The sequence below is a fragment of the Caretta caretta genome, chromosome 24 (genome assembly GCF_965140235.1).
Source record: "Caretta caretta isolate rCarCar2 chromosome 24, rCarCar1.hap1, whole genome shotgun sequence".
Lineage (NCBI taxonomy): Eukaryota > Metazoa > Chordata > Testudines > Cheloniidae > Caretta > Caretta caretta.
In genome coordinates, this window is record NC_134229.1 from 5672492 (window position 1) to 5694796 (window position 22305).

At 55.2% G+C, this 22305-nt stretch overlaps 2 protein-coding genes and 1 long non-coding RNA gene across 6 annotated transcripts; 1 reads left to right on the forward strand and 2 right to left on the reverse strand.

The window, feature by feature from the left end:
- Window positions 1-38: 38 nt before the first annotated feature.
- LOC142069943 (uncharacterized) lies at window positions 39-1638 on the reverse strand. The gene is made up of 2 exons (XR_012665905.1): window positions 379-1638; window positions 39-325 (listed from the first exon to the last, which is right to left on the reverse strand). It is a non-coding gene; the product is annotated as an uncharacterized LOC142069943 (long non-coding RNA).
- A 1141-nt stretch (window positions 1639-2779) lies between these two features.
- LOC125625837 (uncharacterized) lies at window positions 2780-12575 on the forward strand. Of its 4 annotated transcripts, none has more exons than XM_048828366.2 (3): window positions 2780-3092; window positions 7080-7487; window positions 11230-12575. In XM_048828366.2, the coding sequence occupies exons 1-3, from the start codon at window positions 3005-3007 to the stop codon at window positions 11367-11369; spliced, it is 636 nt and encodes a 211-aa protein (XP_048684323.2). In that variant the 5' UTR covers window positions 2780-3004; the 3' UTR covers window positions 11370-12575. The 4 variants fall into 4 exon arrangements, with proteins under 4 accessions (XP_048684323.2, XP_048684326.2, XP_074978880.1 ...); XM_048828369.2 differs by having other exon boundaries at window positions 11324-12575; XM_075122779.1 differs by having other exon boundaries at window positions 12004-12575.
- Window positions 12576-13410: 835 nt separating this feature from the next.
- GLMP (glycosylated lysosomal membrane protein) lies at window positions 13411-22305 on the reverse strand. The gene is made up of 6 exons (XM_048828365.2): window positions 22161-22305; window positions 18976-19233; window positions 18188-18376; window positions 16689-16907; window positions 15526-15803; window positions 13411-15021 (listed from the first exon to the last, which is right to left on the reverse strand). The coding sequence occupies exons 1-6, from the start codon at window positions 22251-22253 to the stop codon at window positions 14853-14855; spliced, it is 1206 nt and encodes a 401-aa protein (XP_048684322.2). The 5' UTR covers window positions 22254-22305; the 3' UTR covers window positions 13411-14852.

The window sequence follows — 22305 nt, forward strand, 5'->3', positions numbered from 1 at the left end:
TTCTTTTCAATAAATGAATTTTCTTTTCAATAAATGGATTTTTTGGCTTTGAAAACATTCTTTATTGCATAAAGTAAAAGATACCTTAGCCCAGGAAAGAAACAGGCACTGCAAGTCAGCATAGCAAACACAGATTCCTACTAACATTGGAACCATTGCACTTCACTCCCATGCAGGGCACCAGATATTACTGCTGGCTTTCAGCTGCAAATTGCTCCCTCAAGGCATCCCTAATCCTTGCAGCCCCGCCCTGGGCCCCTCTAATAGCCCTGCTCTCTGGCTGTTCAAATTCAGCCTCCAGGTGTTGAACCTCTGAGTTCCATGCCTGAGTGAATTGGTTAGTCTCTAAGGTGCCACAAGTACTCCTTTTCTTTATGCCTGAGTGAATCATTCACCCTTCCCTTCACAAATGTTATGGAGGATACAGCATGCAGATATAACCGCGAGGATGCTGTCATCGGCCAGGTCCAGCTTCCCATAGAGAGAGCACCAGCGGCCCTTTAAACGGCCAAAAGCACACTCCGCAGTCATTCTGCACCGCCTCAGCCTGTTGTTGAACCCCTCCTTGCTGCTATCAACGTTCTCTGTGTAGGGTTTCATGCGCCACGGCATTAAAGGGGAAGCGGGGTCTCCAAGGATCACAATGGGCATTTCAACTTCCCCTACGGTGATCTTCTGGCCCAGGAAAAAAGTCCCGGCTTGCAGCTTCCTGAACAGGTCAGTGTTCCGAAAGATGCGTGCGTCATGCACCTTTCCGGGCCAGCCTGCGTTAATGTCAATGAAATGCCTGCAGTGATCCACAGGCACCTGGAGAACCATAGAGAAATACCCCTTCCGATTAACATACTCAGAGGCTAGGAGGGCTGCTGCCAGAATTGGAATATGCGTGCTATCTATCGCTCCTCTGCAGTTAGGGAAACCATTTGTGCAAAGCCATCCATGATGTCATGCACGTTACCCAGAATCATGGTTCTTCTGAGCAGAATGCAATTAATGGCCCTGCAAACTTGCATCAACACGATTCCAACAGTCGACTTTCCCACTCCAAACTGGTTAGCGACCAATCGGTAGCTGTCTGGAGTTGCCAGCTTCCAGAGTGCAATAGCCACCTGCTTCTCCACCGTCAGGGCAGCTCTCAATCTCATGTCCTTGCGCCGCAGGGTGGGGGCGAGCTCCTCACAGTCCCACGAAAGTGGCTTTTCTCATCTGAAAGTTCTGCAGCCACTGCTCGTCATCCCAGACTTGCCTGACGATGTGATCCCACCGCTCAGTGCTTGTTTCCGAGCCCAAAAGCAGCGTTCCACAGTGGTGAGCATGTCCGTGAATGCCCCAAGCAAACTCGTGTCGCATGCGTTACTCGAGTCGATATCATCGTCGGAGCCCTCACTGTCACTTTGGATCATAAGGGATAACTCGACGGCCAAACGTGACGTGCCGGCGAGACTCGTCAGCATATTCCTCAGCAGTTTGGGCTCCATTCCCGCAGACTGAAAGGGAAGACAGAGCGCGCAGTGCAAAAACCGTTGAAAGATGGCGCTAAATGTGGATTCAGAGGAACAGCCGTGTTAGTCTGTATTCGCAAAAAGAAAAGGAGTACTTGTGGCACCTTAGAGACTAACCAATTTATTTGAGCATGAGCTTTCGTGAGCTACAGCTCACTTCATCAGATGCATACTGTGGAAACTGCAGCAGACTTTATATACACACAGAGAATATGAAACAATACCTCCTCCCACCCCACTGTCCTGCTGGTAATAGCTTATCTAAAGTGATCAACAGGTGGGCCATTTCCAGCACAAATGTGGATGGAAGCACAGGGATTGCTGGGATGCGAACTGATGCATCATGGGGCGTTGGGATAGGACCCAGAATGTCCCCTGCCCCCTTCCCGCAAGCCACAGCGCCAGAATGGGAAGAGGTGCTCTGTGGGATAGCTGCCCATAATGCACTGCTCCCAATGCCGCTGCAAGTGCGGCAAAAGTGGCCATGCCAGTGAGCTTGTTCCTGTCAGTGTGGACAGACTGCAGCGCTTTCCCGACTGCGCTCTTCGAAGGCGGGTTTACCTCAAAGCGCTCTACATCTGCAAGTGTAGCCATGCCCTCTGTTAAACTGACCTAATTTTCTAGTATAATCCGTTGTAAAGCCAGTCACTGCACTGACTTCAACGGAGTAACTCACCAGTGTAACAGATCCAATTCTGGTCCTACGGTCATTGATTAAAGTGGAGCAACTCCAGTTTTACATCATCATAACTGAGATCAGTGTGGCCCCGGCTTCACTGATTAAGTGGAATGACTCTAGATTTACCCTCAGGGTAACAGAGATCAGAGTCTGGCCCTGACTATTAAGTGGCGTGCCTTCAGATTTACACCAGCATCACAGATCCACTGATTAAGTGGAGTAAATCCAGATTGACACCAGCCTAGCTGTTGCATCCAATGAAGTGAGCTGTAGCTCACGAAAGCTCATGCTCAAATAAATTGGTTAGTCTCTAAGGTGCCACAAGTCCTCCTTTTCTTTCAGCCTAGCTGAGATCAACTTGGCCCTGACTTTATTGATTAAGATTTTATTGATTAAGAGGGTCCCCTGGGGCTGGCAGCCATGAGGGTCCCCTGGAGGAGGGTCCCTGGGGCTGGCAGGCAGGGGAGGAAGGTTCCCTGGGGCTAGCAGGGTGGACCGCACAGGACAAAGGTCCCCTCTTGGGCTGGTTGGGGGGCTGTCCCTGGGGCTGGCAGGGGTGGGACCAAGGTTGCTTGGCTTGTGGGGGTCACTGGGACGAGGGACTCCAGAATGACCCCCGCCTGAGATCAGAGTCTGGCGTGTGGGTGTGAACGCACCTTTGCCCCCCGCCGCCGCCCCCTTTCCAAACCGATCCGCACCTCAACCCTAGCCCGGCTCCACCCGCGCCCGGGGCTGTGGCCCGCCGGCGGGGAGCGGCCCGGCCGTTCACAATCCCCTCCCCGGCGTCCCCGGGAGCTGCCGCCGCCGGAGCCGCGGGCGGACCATGGCCGCCGAGCGAGGGCCCGGCCGCAGGAAGCCGTGTCCGCTCCGCAGCGCCCTCCGGAAGGCGGCCCGGAGCCCCGGCCCCCGCGGTAAGGAGCCGCAGCGGGGAGAGGGGCGGGCTCCGGCGGGCGGCGCCCCCGGGACGGCTCCCGGAGGCCGGGTGCTGAGCCAGGGGCCGCCTGCGGGGGCTCGTCTCCTCCCAGGGGTCCCGGTCCCGCCCCCGCCAGCCCCAGGGGGCCCCGATCCCAGCCCTGCCACGCCCAGGGGACCCTGCTCCCGTCTCCTGCCTGCCCCACCGACCCTGCTCCCACCCCCAGGGGACCCTGCTCCCGTCTCCTGCCTGCCCCACCGACCCTGCTCCCACCCCCAGTGGACCCTGCTCCCGACTCCTGCCTGCCCCACCGACCCTGCTCCCACCCCCAGTGGACCCTGCTCCCGACTCCTGCCTGCCCCACCGACCCTGCTCCCACCCCCAGGGGAACCTGCTCCCGTCTCCTGCCTGCCCCACCGACCCTGCTCCCACCCCCAGTGGACCCTGCTCCCGACTCCTGCCTGCCCCACCGACCCTGCTCCCACCCCCAGGGGAACCTGCTCCCGTCTCCTGCCTGCCCCACCGACCCTGCTCCCACCCCCAGGGGACCCTGCTCCCGACTCCTGCCTGCCCCACCGACCCTGCTCCCAGCCGTGCCAGCCCCAGTGGACCCCGCTCCCACCCCCAGGGGACCCTGCTCCCAGCCCTGCCAGCCCCAGTGGACCCCGCTCCCATCTCCTGCCTGCCACAGGGACCCCGATCCCACCTTTCCCAGCCCAAGGGGACCCTGGTCCCACCCCCACCAGCGCCAGGGACTCTCCCATGCCAGCCCCAGCGACCCCGGTCCCTCCCCCACCAGCACCAGTGACCCCGATCCCACCACTGCCAGCCCGCCCAAGGGACGCCAGTCCCACCCCCAGAGATCCACCCTGCTAGCCTCAGGGAACCTTCCTCCCCTGCCTGCCAGCCCAAGGGGACGCACCCTGCCCGCCCCAGGGACCCTGCTCCCGTCTCCTTGCTGCCCCACAGCCCCTGGTCCCTCCCCCGCCAGCCCCAGCGACCCCACTCCCACCTACGCCAGCCCCAGGGGACCCTGCTCCTGTCTGCCCTACCGACCCCGGTCCCACCCCTGCCAGCCCAAGGGACCCCCCCACCTGCCCCAGAAGACCCTGCTCCCATCTCCTACCTCCCACCCGAGGCACCCTGCCCCCACCCCTGCCTGTCCCAGGGGACCCCCCTGCTAGCCGCCAAGGACCCAGCAACCCTGCTCCCACCTCTGCCAGCCCCAGTGACACTGGTCCCACCCACACCAGCACTGAGGGCTCTCTTGTCAGCCCCAATGACCCAGGACCCGCCCCCTCCCCCTGCAAGCCCCAGTGACTCTCTTGCCAGCCCCAGAGGACCCTGCTCCAGCGACCCTGGACCCCCTGCCAGCCCCAGGGGCCCTAGTCCTCCCCCCACACGTCCCAGTGACCCCCACAGGCCAAGCAACCTTGGTCCCACCCCTGCCAGCCCCAGGGACAGCCCCCCAACTAGCCCAAGAGGGGACCTTTGTCCCGTGCGTGCCATCTATAGGAGATCCACCCTGCTAGCCCCAGAGAACCTTCCTCCCCTGCCTGCCAGCCCCAGGAACCCTCCTCCAGGGGACCCTCATGGCCTCGTCCCATCCCTGCCAGCCCCAGGGGACCCTCTTCCTAAGACTTCTCCCATCCATACCAAATACACTCAAAAGAGTCAGACCTCTGGCTTCGCAGTAGAAGGTTCTTCCCTATGATGAAACGGACACATCCTGTCCTGTGGGGAAGGAGGTTCCCAGGTTGGGGCCTGGTTGTGTGTGTTGTGGGGGAGGGGATGGATTTGTGGGCTATGGTGCCTGTGACCCAAATTGAAAGGTGTTGGGGAGGCTATTTCATTTGTCCCCACTTGTGTTAATTATTTTGCCTGCTCGGTCAGTTCCGCTTGTAAATTACACATCCCAAATGCCCCCCAGTCACATCCCTTCTGGGACCACCTTGCACCCCCTGAATTTGGCCGAGAGGTGTACAGGGGAGGTGAGCACCCGCTTAACTGGCTGTGTTTTAGCCTCTGTGTTGAGGTGGAGCAGGAGAGAGGGAGGTCTCTGTGGGTGGAGGGAGGAGATGTGGGGTGGGGTGTGTCTGTGTGTGGAAGGCCTTCTCTCACAACTGGAGTAGTGAGTGACTAACAGCACTAATTGTTTCACGGATAATGGGGAAACTGTATTCAGCTGCAACTCCCACTGCATTGGTCTGGCTGGAGCTTGGGTCAATATTGACCTACACCTCTGTCTCTTTGCCTGCTATTATTCCCATGGCACCAAGGATCCAATCCAACGCCCATGAAAATCACTGGAAAGGCTCCCCCTGGGACCCAGGTGGGCTTTGGATCCAGCCCTGAGTGTGGCACTGAAGATCCTTGTGCTCCGGGGGGAGTCGAAGAGGCCCAGCCCCTGACAGGATTGGGCCCGTAATAAAATAGATCTGGTATATGCCCTATGGGCATGATTTTCAGAAGGCGCTCAGCACCTCCCCCACATGAGCTGGGAGCGCCCAGGATCCCCGGGAATCAGGGCCTAGGTCACAAACAAACACAAACCAGCTCCTATTCTTGCCCTTCATGCGGAGATCTCAAACGTTAGTGAACAAGGCCTCACCTCCCAGGGCTAGGTCAGTATCATTCTCCCCATTGTACAGAGGGGGAAACCAAGGCACGGGGGAAGCAGCTTACCCAAGGCCATACAGCAAGTCAGTGGCAGAGCTGCGAGCAGAACCCAGGCGTCCTACCTCTCGGTCCCCACTGCTCTGCTGAGGAGGGACTTGCCCACACGTGGAGTTACTCAGGAATAGCTGTTTACACTTTAAATTCACACCCTGCCTCAGGGGTAGGCAACCTCCGGCCCGCATGCCAAAGGTGGCACATGAGCTGAATGTCAGCGGCACTCGCACTGCCCAGGTCCTGGCCACTGGTCCGGGGGGGGGGCTCTGCATTGAAATTTCATTTTAAATGAAGCTGCTTAAACATTTTAAAAACCTTATTTACTTTACATAGGACAATAGTTTAGTTATATATTATAGACCTATAGAAAGAGACCTTCTAAAAATGTTAAAATGTATTACTGGCACGCGAAAGCTTAAATTCGAGTGACTAGATGAAGACTCGGCACACCACTTCTGAAAGGGTGCTGACCCCAGCCCTGCCTGAATCTGAATTAACTAAACCCTAAATCCCTTTACAGAGAGAAGAATAGAGCCCAGGAGTCCTGACCCCCAGGCCCCACTGCTCTGATTAGTATATCCCACTCCCTCCCAGGGGCAGGAATAGAATCCAAGAGTCCCGCCTCCCAGTCCCATGCTCTAACCCCTAGACCCCACTCTCTCTAAGGACAGGAACAGAACTCGGCTCACAAGCTTTTTGAGGTAGGAACGGTCTTTTTGTTATGAGTCTGTGGGGCAGGGGCCCTAGCACCGTGGGGCAGGGGCCTTTAGATATTACTGCAATGCAAATAACCACACAGGCATCCTAACTTCTAGCGCCCCACTTCTCTAACCACTCGTCCACCCTGCTTCTCAGAGGTAGGGATACCCACAGGTCCTGTCTCCCTTTGCCCCCCTGCCAGGCATGGAACCCAGGAGTCCTGACTTGAACCTCCTTCCTTCTCTCCGGAGAAGCTGCTAACCCCTCCCGTTCCTCTCTAGTTGGGGGTCTTTAATAGGTTAGTGTCCCTTTGACCCTAGGCTTGGGCCTGAGAAAAATAAACCTGTTAGCCTGGCTGAAACTGGCCAGGTCGGTATTTCCCAATTAGTAGCTCCCCCATTGATTTCTTAAGGACCCTTGGTATTCTCTGTCTCCCTCCTTGTTCCGTTTCCTGCTTGCTTCCCCGCTAGCAGCCGCCTTTGATTTCATGCCACACAGTCACACAGAATAATAGTAAGCAGGTAAACTGAGGTACACATGATGCTTATCAAAAAGATAATGCGGCTGTCGCCCTCATTTTCCAATGCTGGTCTCTCGCTCTCCCTCTCCTTAGATAGCAGGCTGGACCCATCCCAGAAGCTGGTGGGGCACTGGGCCTCCATTAACTTGGTCTCCGGTGTCCCCTCCCAGCTGCCCCCGCAAGAAAGCATGGAGTCCTCCCAGGAGGACATTGCAAAAGCCAGGCCGACAGCCGCCAAGCTGGAGCAGATCCTACACCCGGAGGTGCCTTCAGCCGAGACCTTTAGCTGCAACCCAGCACCCTGCCCTCACCTATCCCTGGAGCACCAGGCAGGCCAGCTGGGGATGCTGTCCGGGGAGTATCTGCAGATGTGTTTAAGCAGCATGGGAGAGTCGCCTTTGCACAGCAACTTGGCGTCTGCCTTGCTACCTGCAGTACCTTCCTCAGATGTTCCTTTGCTACCAGCCAGCGTGCCCCCATCTCCTAGGGCCTCCTGCATGGGTAAGTCATATCATGCCAGTTTGGACACCCTAGGCTCCGCTTCCCCATACAATCAGCCCCACCTTGCAGTTCAAGTAGCCTAGTCCCCGGGTTAGCCCTTAAGGCTACTGTCTGAGGCTGCAGGTTGGCTGAAATGCTAGCTGTAGGAGAGGTGAGAACTGCTCCCATAATTGGTCGTTAACTCTGAAACCTACTGACCAAAACCCCATACATTGTCCTTGTTAGCTGTTTCACTGCTGATCATTTCAGCAGTAAGAACTAGCTAGTCTGGCATAGTGGGAGGAGTCTAATTACAGCACAGCCACTCCCTCGCCCCCTCCCCCCCACTCCTCTTGACGACGTTAGAGATGTTTAGAGGGAAGTAATGTGGCTGGAACTTGAGAGATGGGGGTTCTGTTCCCCACTTTTCCACTGGCAGGTTAGGTGACCTTTAGGGCCCTCTTTGTGCTGGTTTCCTCATTACACAGATGGGGCTAATGATCCTTACTCTCTTTTGTAAGAGGCTTTGAGCTCTCGGGATGGAAAGCACTAGATAAAAGTGAGGGGCGGTTACTAAACAGACCTGGTTGCCATTCTTTCAGAAACCAATGCAGCAGTGGATCCCGAGACTGGAGAGTGGGCACTGGCCTAACCCTGTCCATCTCGCCCCTTTTCAGAGGGCTGATCTCTTCCCCGGGGCCGGCCATGCCTCAGACCCGCTTCTCTCCTCCCTGCCGCCACGTCCTTCCGAGCTGGAGTAGCGACCCGCCGTTCAGCGTCCCAGCGATACTCCCTACGCGATGGGGGACATTAACCACTTTCCCCTTAACGTGCTCCAGGGCGCAGCATTTAGAATGGTGGAGAATAAACCCAAGCTAGAGGGTCCCACAGCAGAACCCCTGAAACCTTCCAGATTCACACCTAAGCCCTTTGTGCCTTCCAAGCGCTCGACTTCCCGCCCATCCTCCATTCTAGCAAAATCAATGGCAGCTTTGCAACCTCTTCTAGACAGGAGCAGGCACCAGTGAAATGCAGCCACCTCTGGGCTGGAACACAGCAGCACCGCAGAGCCTGTTATGGTCTGTGTGCATTTCACAGGGACAATTTAGGGAAGGAGGTTGATTTGGCCAGAAGCAGGGGGGGATTCAGGTTAAGATTTTTTTTTTTAAATTGCGTTTTAGGTTGTCTGAGTCCCCTTAGAGGCCCCCCACTATCAGAAAAGATCAAGCAGGCACCCTCTGAAAATCAGGCCCTCTGAAAAGAGGTCTCAGACTGGGTGTTCAATGGGAAAGCAGGATCCCCTTTACGATCTCTGCTTCTCTCTCTCCACCCTGCCCGTCTTCCCCTCTGTCATTCCGTCCCTGCAGCAGCTCCTGCTGGTCATGGCCTTCCCTCTCCTGTGTTCCCCTTCCTCATGGCAAATTCTGTAGCCTCCCTGCAGATCAAGTACAATGCAATCTCTAGCTAGGTCCTTAAGACTGCCTGGCTGTTCAGTCTACATCCATCAACGGTGATCTTCTCGTACCCCCAAAGCTTTGGGCACCCACGTGATTGCCACCCAGCAGCAGCCTCGTCCAAGCGTTTCCATCAGCGCTGTTAGTGAACGAACACTAGTGCCAGGCTGCAGGTCCTGTGGGAATGGGAAAACCGCACAGCTGCCCTGTTCCCCATCGCACCTGCTCAAATGAGCACCTCCCCCCACCCCAAAGTCCCTTATCGCTTTTGCAAATCTTGGTCTTTGCCGTCTACCTGGGGGTAGGTGTCTCTGGGCTTCCACCCTATGGTTGAGAGGCGCTAGAGAAAAACCTGCAGGGTACAGAAGGCACCAGCTGCAGCCTTAAAGCATTGAAACAAAATTCTACTGCTTACAATCATGCCAACATTTGTTTTTCCAAAGGCTGGTTTTAGCCAACTCTGTTCTTTTAAAAAGAGCTCTCCACTTTTTTATATAAACACTCTGGCAGAGCTCCGACCTTGGCCCTGTGGGTCCCGCGCTTCCAGGTGGGTTATGCTAGCCTCAGCGGCTCACTGCGACCCTCCACGTAGCCCTTCTCTCTCTAGGGCCAGGGTTACAGTCTACTGAGCCCTTTTCATCATAAGCCAGCAAGGAGGTTGGTGAGAGAACTCCCACAGTCTCTGTTGTCCCTAAGGGCTTATTCCAGAACAGTTTTGCCTCCTGTCCTGACAGGGGCCTGTCTTCCCCTCCCATGAGATGTTTCTGTAGTGGCGGGTTGGGGGGCATCTGGGCCTGCCTTCTACTCCAGGTTCCAGCCCAGGGACCCTAATGGTAGCAGCTGTTGGCAGCCGACCTTTCACTGCCAGAGTTGCTACATTTCCCTGGGCCACTTCCCCACAGCTCTCCTGCTTCTTCACCCTTACTGAGGGCTTGAGGGTCTCTTCATTAACCAGCCTTTCGGCTGCACTTCCTCTCCCTTGGCTCTCCTCAGCCTGACTGAGTGAGCCCTTTTATAGTATCAGAAGGGCCATAATTAGAGTCAGGTGTTCATATTACCTTAATGACCTCACCTGACTCTTTGCAGGTTAATTGGAGTCAGGTGTTCTCCTGAGCCTGGAATAGCCCCTGCTCTGGTCAGTCAGGGAACAGAAAACTGCTAATCCAGTGGCCAGTATATCTGCCTTCTACAACTCTGCTGTACCCAACTGGCCTGGGTCTATCACCACACTTTAAAGAGACATCAATATTTGTCCTATAAACACTGATCTCACAGCCTGCCTGGTAAAAGTTAGGGGCTAAAACCTAGCCTAGGCTTCCATGCATTCCTTTGCAAGCGTGTTACGCAAGCTGCAGGCTGCCAGGTAGGCAAGCCAGTGTTGTGTACGAAGAGCTGTCCCTCTCTCTTAGAGAGGCATTTCATATGCAGGAAAGAATTGGCACCTACCACAGCCTCAAAGGATTTTTTTTTTTTTTGGGCTACTAGGCCCTGCCTCAAATTTATTTTTCTTGTTCACGCGTCACTTGCGACACACCAGCTGCAACATTCTTGTCAAGGGTGAATGGTTTTCCCAAAGGAGGGGGTAATGATGGATGTGGGTCAATCCAACGCCGCGTGTCAGTAGCAGATGAGTTCCCCTTGACTGCAGAGGGCTTTGGATGGGGGCCTAAGAGAAAGCAAGTAGGGGAGGGATTGCTTTTGCATTATGTCAGTGGGGAAAATAAATAAATAAAGGATCTTTTACTTTCGTAAGTTGTGTAACTTGGTTCAGTCACTTTGAACTACCTGGAAGTTCTTGTATAAAAGGAGCGGAGCAGATTTAAAAAAAATAATCAGGCTTTCTATCCTGCAGGAAATTCCAGTATGTCTGTATCTGTTTCCAGGCTGAACTGGGGGAAAAACAGTCTCAAAACTTTTCATGAACATAAGAATGGGGATAGTGGGTCAGACCAATGGTCCATCTATCTCAGTATCCAGTCTAAAGAGTTCTAAAAAAATTCCCATTTGCAAGTGTCTAATTGTTGTGGGTTGATATTAAGCTCTCTGCCTTCCTGAGAGGCTGCAATGATTGATGGGAGTTATAGTTCTGGGACTCATGCTTGCCTGTGGGCTCAGTTCACTGGTTAGACTACATTTCCCATGAACCACTGCAGTCTCATGCTGCTCAGTGAATCATGGGAGACATAGTCCAGTCAGGGACTCCTTAGGGAGAACAAGGGCAGGAAGCACCACGGTAGCTTAGGCAGACACAGATAGTGCTTAAATTTTCCTGCTGAAAGTTGTGTTGGTGAAACCCCATTTCCCAACAGGAAAAGGTTTCTTCCCACCGTTCTTCCAAGCAGCCTGGAAAAAAAAAAAAATCATCCAAACTGCAACAGGCTCCTGGTCTGGTCTCATCTGCAGGAACAGCCCGAGGAAGATGAAACCACTAGCAGTGTGGAATTCCTGACTCCTTCAGGCTTGCAACCCTGCAGCAAGAGGTTGGGGTTGCTTTAGCCCAGAATCGTAGATACAGAAACATCACAAAGGTGGCAGGTTCAGCTCCAAAGCCCATGAACGCTCAGCACAAGTGTGGGGGATTTGATCTGCAACCAACACTGGAGCCGAGCACCACACAATCCTGTCTTTTTAAGAATCATCCAGCTGGAGTCCTGAAGCAGAAAGTCCCACAGGTTAGACACTCCATGTCTACAGTGCCGTGCAACCGCACCCAGGCTCCTGCAGTGAAACCCTGGCTGCTGGGAACTCAGCGTGAGTGGTACCAGAAGACAGGATTTCATCACTAGAGCATATCTGCACCACGCTGTCACAGCAATGCTTGAGGCCTACTGGGTGACCATGAGCAAGTCACTTCCCCTCTCTGGGCCTCAGTTCCCCCCCCAATCAGTAAAGTGGAGATAGTGACACTGAACTCCTTTGGTGAAAAGAGCGAGATAGCATTAGAGGTTATTACTGTTATTTATATACACAGCAGACCGTTGTCCCATTAAATAATTAGCTTGGGGAGGACGGGACAAGTTCATCCCAGACAGGGATAGTGCCGTCCATGCTAAAGCTCTCTCTGCTCCCCTTTACACTTCTAGGCCTGTGTGCAATACATCACAGACAGTCCCCAACCCCCTCCCAAAGACAGCTGGAGGCATGGAGCCAGAACTGATCCCTTGTCATAAAGGCAAGAACTGTTTATATCAGAAATGGACTGGACCAGAAACTCTCAACCAACCACCCTGCAGCCATAGAGTTTGGATTCAAACACTGGGCCCACCCTCTAGGGCCTTACCCAAGCCAACGTGACTGCTAACTCACCTGTTTCTCTGAGGTTGGGTCATCTCACGTGACACGGCAGGCAGGATAGCACTAAATAACGCTTAATAGAGCAGTTGGCAAACCCATGCCTCGTTTGAGATCTGGACATAACCTGTACCAGCTGAGACACCAGTTCTCTCAGGCCCAGAGCCAGCAGCTAGGCCAGGCTCAGTTGGATTCTCTACTCTCCAGCATCTTGCTGTCACTTGCTAGAGGGGAGCGGACTCAGACATTGCTCTGTTAGCAACAGGATGAACGTAGATCAAACCCAGGCAGAGAGAAATGCTGCTACTCTGCTACCTTGCACCTTAAGCTATTTGGCAACCATTAAATATTGATCACAAACAGATTGGCGTGACCGAGAAATTATTTCTTCCACTGGGGAAATGCAGCCAGTTCTGGGGCGGAACACTGTAGCACAGAAACAGTAAAGAGTAAGCCAGAAAGGGGAGCAACATCCGGTGCCAACTGAGACTGCGGGGAGAAAGGTAAATTCCAAATCTCTGGAATTTGGCTGGGACACTAACTTTAAATGGCTGCCCTCGTACCCAAAAGCCATCTTTGATCTTTAAAATGACCTGGGGCAATTCATTTCACTGAGCAGATATCCCTCCAGCAACACAATCCCACCTAACCCCCAGCGGGGGCACTGCATCAGACCACCACACCAAATCAGCCACGACCAGTTCCTCTATCGGTCTGCCATGTAGGCACCAGCCAAGCCGGGTTCACCTGGGAGATCTTACGGGATTGGCTTTTCACTGTGACCCACACAAGAGCCAGAAGCCCTCAACTGTAAAACTAGTTGAATTAAAATAGGCCACCAGAGAGCTGAGGCCCCATTCAGCACTAGAGAAAAGAAACCAGGATTTCATTTCCCTTTCAATAGGGAAATCAGTGAAGACTTACTCCCTTTTAATAATTTTTTACTATCTTCACCATTATCCCAGGTGGACGTTCCTGCAATGAAGCTGGAATGCCCTTTGACCACTGGGTCTTGCTGCCCCCAATGGTTTGTCCTGGTCGAGCAGGACACATGACAATTTATTTCAATCCATGGGGCAGGGATTTGTCTACTTCGGTGTTCACACAGCAGCTAGCCCAGGGTCCCAGGCACCACTCGAATATACGTGTACCAACAGCCTGGCCCTACAGATGTACAAAGCCACCAAAAGGCACAGAGGTCTTAAAAGTATTCTTTAATTGGTCCAAAAGGCAGATCAAAGATAGAAACATCTGAAGAAAACCTGCCACCACCTCACAAAACACAGAGTGAATTAAATAGAGCACAGTGAGGCACTGGGAGAGATTTCAAGTAACATTCAGAGCTGGGTCCTCTGAGCAAACTCAGCAGAGTGAGAGTAAGGATGTAACAACAGTGGGATCTGGAACTTGTAAGCTGGAGGAGTGCTGGACACTCAGAATTAGACCTTTCAGGCCAAGATTTTCAAAAGGGTGACCAAAAAAAAAAAAAATCACCAGTCCCAACTTGAAGAGGCCCCGTTTTGCAGGCAGGGCCAAGCACCAACCCGCTGACAAAAGATCTGGCCCCTTTTGAGGGGGCTCACGTTGGACACCTAACACTGACGCACCCCAAAGTCATTAGCTCATTCTGAAAAGCCTCCACCCTATTGGCGAAAGGCAACCTTTTCGCCGTTCCAGATACGGTTCGAATTCACGGGCAGCAGATTGCCTCACTGGTGAGCATACGGCCGAGTGTTAGAGCTGTGAGACACCAGCTTCTCCCTCCAGGGAATCGGGGACTTTACGAACACTCAAGTGGGTGGCATGGGGGGTGTAAATAGGTTGCTGATCAGCTCACAAGCTGGTGATTTATACAGCAAAGGCATGTTGCCTTCTGTGACCCAGCCCCTGATGTCTCCTTGTGGGAGAAGGCGACTAGTGGTTTCTCCTTTTTAAGGAGACAGAAGATCATTTCTCCCAGTGGTGAACACAACCGGCCCTGCCCCCCGAGCCACAATCCCTCACTGGCTGGTTTAAAACAAGAGCAGTGATTAGAAACCAGAAGCTGGGTAGCACCTTGCAAAGCGCCCTATGGGAAGGTTCTGCATTTGTGAATGCCGGGTCAGGTGCGCTGATGGGTGGAGTGAAGGGAGAAGCTAGACACTGGACTAGAAACTGCTAATGCTTCTGACCGCCCCCACCCCCCACGAGACACATTTCTCTGGCAGGCCCTGCTGGATCCCAGCCCTGCCCTGGAATGTATTCTAGAGCCCCTCTGGAGAACCTCAGTGCCAGATACTGCTTCTAAAAGACTTTAAGAAGCAGTAAGGGAGAAATGGATCAGTCCATCCTCAAGGCATCAGACAGTCGAACAGTTATGAATACAGGCCGGGTCTCCTTCCCACCCCACCATGCCAAGCTCCGAAGAGCCAGGATCCAGGGTGCAGAGGTCGCACTGCAGATCATTGCACTATTCCCCTCTGAGCCTGGATTGGCGAGGGGTCAGGACCACGGAGAGAGCGAGAGAGAAGAGGATGCATAACCATGGCAGTTAATAAATAAGTTCCCAGGAGCAGCCACTTCAGGAGCCTTGGGAGAGCCCAAGGGTCCGGCAAGAGAACCGGGGCCGGCGCTAGCTGTTTCCAAGTCCTGCCCACGTCGGTCAGTTGATGGGCTCATACTGGGAACGGCGCTTCCTCCGTGCGAACAGCACCACGAGGGCCCCCGCCAGCAGCAGGACCACGGGGGTGCCCAGGGCCACAGCCACGATGGCCATCACGAGGGGAGAGAAGGCGTCTTTCGGGGGCGTGCCGAAGCCGAGCAAGGCAGACCTGGTGGAGGCAGGGAGCAAAGGAAGAGGCTAGCCAGCGATGAAGAGGCCTGTTTGGGCCAATCAGCCGAATCTCATAGCCTCCTTCCTCCCGGGAACGGGGACAGAGGATGGCCTTGGGGCTAAGGCACTGGACTTGGGAGACTGCAGGCCAGTCACTTCCCCTCTGTGCCGAGACAGTGGGGTGGAGTTTGAAGTAGCCCGTGGCGGAGGACACAGGAAGCTACTTGGAGGGCAGGCAGAGATGGGGCTCAGTGACTGACCTTTCCAAGCCACAGGCCTGTCGGGAGGGGGAGTGGGGCAGCAGCAGCCAATCACAGGGAGCAACGAGAGTCAAACAGAGGCCTTCAGCCAGGAGCTCTCCAGGGCAGGGGCTGCACCCATCCATGCACATGGGCAGCACCTAGCACTCTGCAGGGTAGTGGGTAGAAGACAGCACTGCTGGGGGGGGGCGGGGAGACACCACTCAGACAGGCAGGGGGAGCAGAAGGAAGGTACCACTCACCAGCTCAGGTAGCCCTTCTCGGCGTAGACCTCCCCGTCCTCGCCGCTGAAGGAGATATTGATGGCGGCGATGCTGTGGCTGCGGCCCAGACCCTCCCCGAAGTAGGCGTGCGCGATGCTGGGCCCCGGCAGCGTCCGGTTGGCCGTCTGCAGGGGGTAGTAGCGACAGCGGATGGCGTTCTCCCGGCTGGCATCCCTGGAGCCGTACGCAGTCGTCTTCCACTGGAAGAAGCTCGGGCCGACGCTGTCGTTGCGGGGCTCGGACACCAGCTGGGCCATCTGCCCCCACCCAGACAGAGGAGAGAGAGCAAGACGTTAAGAAGGCAGACGAAGCAAGGGCATAATGACCAACTGTTCTCATGCTGGAGCAGGGGAGCTGGGATCAAGGACTCCTGGGGTCTGTCCCCAGCACTGGGAGGGAGCATGATCTAGTGATTAGAGCAAGGGGGGGCTGAGAGCCAGGATTCCTTCCAATGCCAAGGACAGAACCCAGGAGAGCACATTCTGCTGGTCAAAGCGGAGGGCCAGGACTCCTGGGTTCCTTTCCCAGCTCTGGCATTGACTCAGGCAAGTGACTTCACTTTCTCGTGCCTGGATTTCCCCCCACAAGCTGAAACTTCCCTTAAGAGCCTGAATAGCACAGACAGGTTGTAGAAGCCATAAACAAAACACCGTGGGAACAAATATTAGGCGAAGGGCCCTTTGCTAACCCTAACCTTTACCTTTGAAGCTTAAGAATTATAGCAGCCGGGAAAGTCTCCAAAGACAAAATTCCAAACCAAACAAGCAACGTTTCTCAGGAAGTTTTGTTTTCCAGCCAAGCTGGACTTAACCCTGCATGTCCTCCCCTGCCAACATCACAACCTCTTCAGGTCACTAGCAACATGTAGCACCAAGGGCCTGCACCTCTGCCACTTGAGCTAAAGGAGGAACTCCACTCGCTGTCACTGGTAGTAGACTCTTATCCTCAATATATGCGTCAGCTATTAGAATGGGACACCTCCAGCATGGGTCACATTCACGCCTACTCCAGCCTCTTCCCTCCCCATTCTATTCTATATCAGCTCCTACATGGTGCCCATTACCATGGTATCGGAGCTCCTAATCAGCCTCTGTCTAGGCAGCTAGATGGCTTTCAGCACCATAGCACCCCCTAGCCCTCACCTCAAAGATGGTGGGCGTGTACTCATCATCAATGGACCGCACCGACTGCAGCCTCTTGTGCCCCCCTTTCTCCTCCACCGTGACCACTTCCAGCAGGAAGCGAGACTTGTTGCCGCGCGGAGCCACGCTGTCCATGATGAACTCCACCTTGGAGCTGTTGGCGGTGTGCAGGAGGCGAGGGAGGGGGCTGTCCCGGCCACCCTCCTCGTAGGCAGTCACCTGGAGGCGGAGGCATACGAGAGGAATAGCACAGTCTAGCGGGCCAAGACTCAGAACTCATGGGGTCTGCTCCCAGCGCTGTCACTGACCTGCTGGGTGAGCTTGGGCAAGTCACGTCCCCTTTTTACGCCTCAGTTTCCCCTCACACCCTCCTTTGTCCATTCAGGTTGTCAGCTCTTTCAGACAGGGGCTGCATCGTGTCTGTTCAGCACGCAGCACTAGGGGGTCCAATTTCAGTGCTACCATAACACAAGTGTTACAGCAAGGATATGGGGGACTCGTCACGACACCCCTTATAGCTCCATATGCCCTACAGCAATCAGGAGCCTACAGTGATGAAACTGTGCCAGATTACCCAGCCCAGAGGCGTTACCATTGGAATAACAATGCACCTAAGGCCCTGGAGGATTCCCCAACTCTTCCAGCCTTTAAGTCAAGCCTGGATGTCTTTCTTAGGGAGACATGCTAGCTCCCCCAGAAGTTATGGGCTGGATGCAGCAATTGGTGGGCAAGGTTCTCTGGCCTGTGTTATACAGGAGGTTCGACCAGAGGATCAGAATGACCCCACCTCTCCTTAATCTATGAACCCTGTGAACCTCCTCCAAATAGTCCTGGGGGCTGGGAGAAGGTCAGAGAAATCTTGGGGTCTTGCTGGGCCACTGGGGAACCAGTGAGGAGTGGTCCATCCTCTGGGAAATGCTCTCACGCTACAGCGCAGGAGTCTGGGAGCCAGGACTCCGGGGTTCTATTCCCAGAGGGATATAATGGGGGGGGGGGTGGAAGGCGGAGTCGGTGTGTGGCTTCTGGTAGTCAGGAAGCAGGTCCCAACGCAGCCCCACCTAACCATGGCCCTGCTGTGAGCTCAGGGAGGAGGCCCTTTCCCCTACTTGATCAGGAAGAGGTGAGGGGAAGGGTATATATGTCTGGGTGTGTAGGGGGAAGAATGCTGTTTGGGGAATGCAAACAGGGCTGGGAAGGGGACCAGAGCACCAGCACAGGACAGGGAGTGGGTGGACAGCAACAGAGGAGAGGCAGCGGAGAGCCCAGCGGGGGTCAGGAGAGGTGCATAGAGGGGTGCCTGGAGGGTAAGAGAGCAGGAGAGCGTGTGGCATATATCCAATGGCACAGGGGGTAGAGTCAAGAAGGCCCAAGGGGCCCTATCCAGAGCTCTTGGGAAGCCTCCCTTCACTTTCAATGGACATTGGGTCACATCCTTGGTCGGCTAGCAGCAACAGACCCCTCCCCTGGGAAGGACGCGAGGCAGGGGAGGGCTGCCTCACCTGGAAGGAGATGGTGCCATTGTGGGAGGTCCCCCCAGGGTCCACGGTGTTCATCCCCTGGAACTTGGCCATGAGGGCCGTCTGGTTCACGATCTGCCAGGAGAAGCCAGCCAGGTCATAGGAGGGGTAGAAGGGCTCCTCCTGCCCCTTGGAGAGTCCCGACGCATTGGTCCCGTTGTATTCGAACACCTGGAAGCAGGAGGGAGAGGGGCCTTGATTTGCATGGGAAGAGACTTTAAACACCCCCCACCACCATGCACGTGCGTACTTGACCCCAGCCCCTCGGCAACGCAGGGCACCAGGCACGTTCCACCTATTTCACCTGACTACTGAGGGAGGCACCCTCCATTGCAAATCCCTCCCGCTCCTTTCATCCCACCTGCATGCTCACTGGGGCTTGTTCCCCCCACTCCCCAGAAAGGAGCTGCCTCCTGCCGTACATTTCAAGGCACAGCACACAGACTAAGAGGCAGCAGAGTTTCCCAATTTGCAACCACAGCAGGGTTCCCACCCCAAAGGAAGTGGTGGGTGTGCCCCCGCCCCGCCCCGGGAAACGGATGGGGGACAGCGCACTGGAGAAGGCTGTGTAGGGACAGCTCTTCTCCCCCCCCCACCCCCAATCAGGCAGCAAACGGGCACGAACGGAGGGCAGCCGGATGTCCTACATGGCAGAGTTGGACGCCACCTTCTAGGACCAGTTGTGCCGGGAGCTAAGTAGGTGGCTCCTTCCTGGGGCGGCCCCTGCGACTCTGACCCAGCCTCCCCCCCCCCCCCACCGCCACCCCGACCTTCGTGAAGACGACAGCGGTGGAGTAGACGACGCTGCCGGGCGGCTCGATCCAGATGGCCCCGGCAGGGGAGGCCGAGAGGAGCTTGGTCCAGTTGACGTGCAGGGCGCTGCTCTCGCTCCGGGTGTAGACCAGCAGCACGGTGGGCGCCCCGATGCCACTCCACACGTAGTGCAGGGTGTCGTTCCGGCCCACAGCCCGCACGTGCAGGAGGCTGGCGGAGGAGCTGTTCGAGCCAGGGATGTACTGCAGGGTCACCTGGGCGGTGGGAGGCAGAGAGCGGGCAGGGCGTTATTAACTCACACAGACCGTTCCTGAGCTCATTAGACTCCACTCAGCACGTGCCCTGCTGGGCAGCAGCAGGACAAGTTTAGACAGTCTTGGACTCCTTAGGGCCACCGGGGATCTGGAGCGCTGCATTATATGGGCCCATTAAGCTGCCATACAACGTCTTAGCGACCTGTCTGGGACCCATTACCACAGCATCTAGGCATGAGAAAACCTTTGCGGTCTTCAGTCTCACACACTGCCTGTGGGGTAGCGAAGTATTCAGACAGGGGGAAACTGAGGCCCAGCAAGTCTCAGTGGCTTGCCTGATCTCACACAAGGAGTCTGGGGCAGAGTTGGGAATTGCACCCAGGCTTGGGAGACCTGAGGCTTGCTCCCTAACCACTAGGCCATCCTTCCCCGGCAGAGAGGGCTTCACTCCTGCTCCTCCTACAGGAGTGAGGTACAATTCCACTGTAACACACACAGCTGTATTTTGAATACAGTGGACCCCACAGGTACTAAACCCAGTTCAAGAAGGTTTCTCCTAATTCCATCAGGCTTGCCCCAGATATCGTCAGTCTGGCACACAAGGCTCCAGATGTTAAGAGGTGGAAGAGACACATCGAATCACCCAAGCCATCTACACAGAGCTCCCATCATTGAGCAGCCTCTAGTTTTGTTGTGTGCTTCACTTCGGCCAAAGTGTCTGACCAAAAGGAGCAGAACGTCAACCACCAAGGGAAGGGAAGGACATACATTTTCAGTTTCTTTCTGATGCAGGGGAAATAGGAGAAGAATCAAGAGGTTTGCTGCTGGCCTCGCTTCAATGCTCGGATTACACGGGACAGACAAACACACACTCCCCAGGCATATCATGAAGCCTTGTCAAAACCCACAAAGAAGTTGTATCCCAGGATAGCTGAAGCCATACAAGTGTGGAAGCAGCATAAATGGGATTACGTATAGCTATTCCTCTAGGAGAAGGGAAAATAAGTCACACCAGTGCAAGGCACCTTTACACCAGTACACAACTGTACACCATAACTGCAGCCACACTGGGAGGGTTGTACTGGTGTAACTATATTGCTTTAAAAAAAGAAAATCAAAGAAGTTAAAATAAATCGCACCCCTAACGAACAGTTATTTTGGGACAAACCCAGTGTTTCCTAGACCCACGGAAATGTAGGGCAGGAAGGGATCTCAAGGGGTGATCTAGTTCATCTCCACCCCCCAAGGCAGGATTAAGTAAAGCAGATTGAAGAGGTTTCCCTTCTTCCAAGCTTGATCAAACTAAAAAGTAAAGTCCCAAGGAGCCAGAGCGCTTTGCAGAAGCAGATGCCCCACAGTTGCAAGCCCGGAGCCTGCAGGCTTAGAAAGGAACCAGCTCAGCAGTTCCACTTCCTGCTTCGAAAGGGCATGTCAGGGAAAGCCAGAAACTCTCTAAGCAAGTGCCATTCCCCCATGAGTCAGGAGTAAGAGGCCTGTTGGGGAGAGCAGACGGCTGTTGACAACTAGGAGGGTGCTGAGAAGAGAGGGTGGATAGCTGGCCGTGATCACCAGGGTGTGTGTTATTCATTAACTACACACAGGAACGAATATGCCCCAAGAACAGACGACCTCCACTCCAGCCACAGACCAGATACTTGCAGGACAACTTTCAGAGTAGCAGCCGTGTTAGTCTGTCTTCGCAAAAAGAAAAGGAGGACTTGTGGCACCCTAGAGACTAACCAATTTATTTGAGCATGAGCTTTCGTGAGCTACAGCTCACTTCATTGGATGCATACCGTGGAAACTGCAGAAGACAGCAGGAGAGTGAGTTTGTGGGTGGGTGGGGGGGCGGAGGGTGAGAAAACCTGGATTTGTGCTGGAAATGGCCCAACTTGATGATCACTTTAGATAAGCTATTACCAGCAGGACAGTGGGGTGGGAGGAGGTATTGTTTCATGGTCTCTGTGTGTATATAATGTCTTCTGCAGTTTCCACGGTATGCATCCGATGAAGCGAGCTGTAGCTCACGAAAGCTCATGCTCAAATAAATTGGTTAGTCTCTAAGGTGCCACAAGTCCTCCTTTTCTTTTTGCAGGACAACGTCCCCCCAGCACTCACTGCCATACTGATCTGCTGGGACCCCCCTAGAAGGCCGACAGGGGTCTGCCCGAGCCAGGCATTCCCTGCCCTCTCTCTGCAGAGTCTCCCCACTGAGGGCACACCCTCAGTTACTACTGGGCAGGCCCCCATGTGGTGTCATTAGCAGGGTTCTGAGCCCCCCAGCCCCCCACACTGGGCCAGACCCCAGTTCACAGAAAGGGCCCCCTAAGGCTACAGGACCCCTCAGAGCCAGAGAGGGGTATTGAGCCCAGATCCAAACTTCAGCATGTGGGAGATTCTGCCCCCCCCACACCCCCATTTCTTCAAGGTGCCTATTTGGGGCTTCCAAGCTACAGGCCTCTGGTTTATTTCACTCCTGGGCTTGTCTCTGGCCCAGCTGTAGGGAAGGATCAGTAGGAGCTGGTGGGCCAGGGTAAGAAGCCAGCTTCCTGGAGAGCCAGCGCTCGCCCTGCACCCCGGCTTCCTCCCCAGGGCCGGGCAGCTTGTTCCCTTTCTAGGGCTCGGCAGAGGCTACAGCGAACCCCAAAGTCAGCCAGAGGGAAGGCAGGGCGGTCGCAGACTTGCACAGAGAGAAACACCGGGGGACGGGACGCAGGTAGAGCTAATGGCATGAATCCAATCAGCCACCCACAAAAACAAAACCACCGCCCAGCCCAGCCTGCAGAGCCCCCCGCCGGCTGATCGCTCCCCTCTTTGCACGGATGTCCCCGGGGCCCGACACCAGACGCGGCGACAGCCACTAAATCCGCTTCCGCGGCCAAGGAGCCGAGCCCCCGGGTCCCAGCCCCCGGGTCCCCTCCGCTCACCTGCCTCCGATCGCCCCCCGCGGCCGCCAGCAGGCAAGAGAGACCCCCCAGCAGCCAGAGGCCGGGGAGCAGGAGGCGGCCTCCCGCCGGCATGCTGGTTACTGTGTTGCAACTCTCGCCTCACGTGCGCCCGCCCGGCTCGTCC

Excerpts from the sequence above, each read along its gene's own strand:
- LOC125625837 (XM_048828366.2), top strand. The coding sequence starts at position 3,005 with ATGGCCGCCGAGCGAGGGCCCGGCCGCAGGAAGCCGTGTCCGCTCCGC. Across the intron at positions 3,093-7,079 it reads CCGGAGCCCCGGCCCCCGCG|ATAGCAGGCTGGACCCATCC; the intron begins GTAAGGAGCCGC and ends CCCTCTCCTTAG. Across the intron at positions 7,488-11,229 it reads TCCTAGGGCCTCCTGCATGG|GAAAAGGTTTCTTCCCACCG; the intron begins GTAAGTCATATC and ends ATTTCCCAACAG.
- GLMP (XM_048828365.2), bottom strand. The coding sequence starts at position 22,253 with ATGCCGGCGGGAGGCCGCCTCCTGCTCCCCGGCCTCTGGCTGCTGGGG. Across the intron at positions 19,234-22,160 it reads CGGGGGGCGATCGGAGGCAG|GTGACCCTGCAGTACATCCC; the intron begins GTGAGCGGAGGG and ends CCCACCGCCCAG. Across the intron at positions 16,908-18,187 it reads ATGGCACCATCTCCTTCCAG|GTGACTGCCTACGAGGAGGG; the intron begins GTGAGGCAGCCC and ends CTCCGCCTCCAG.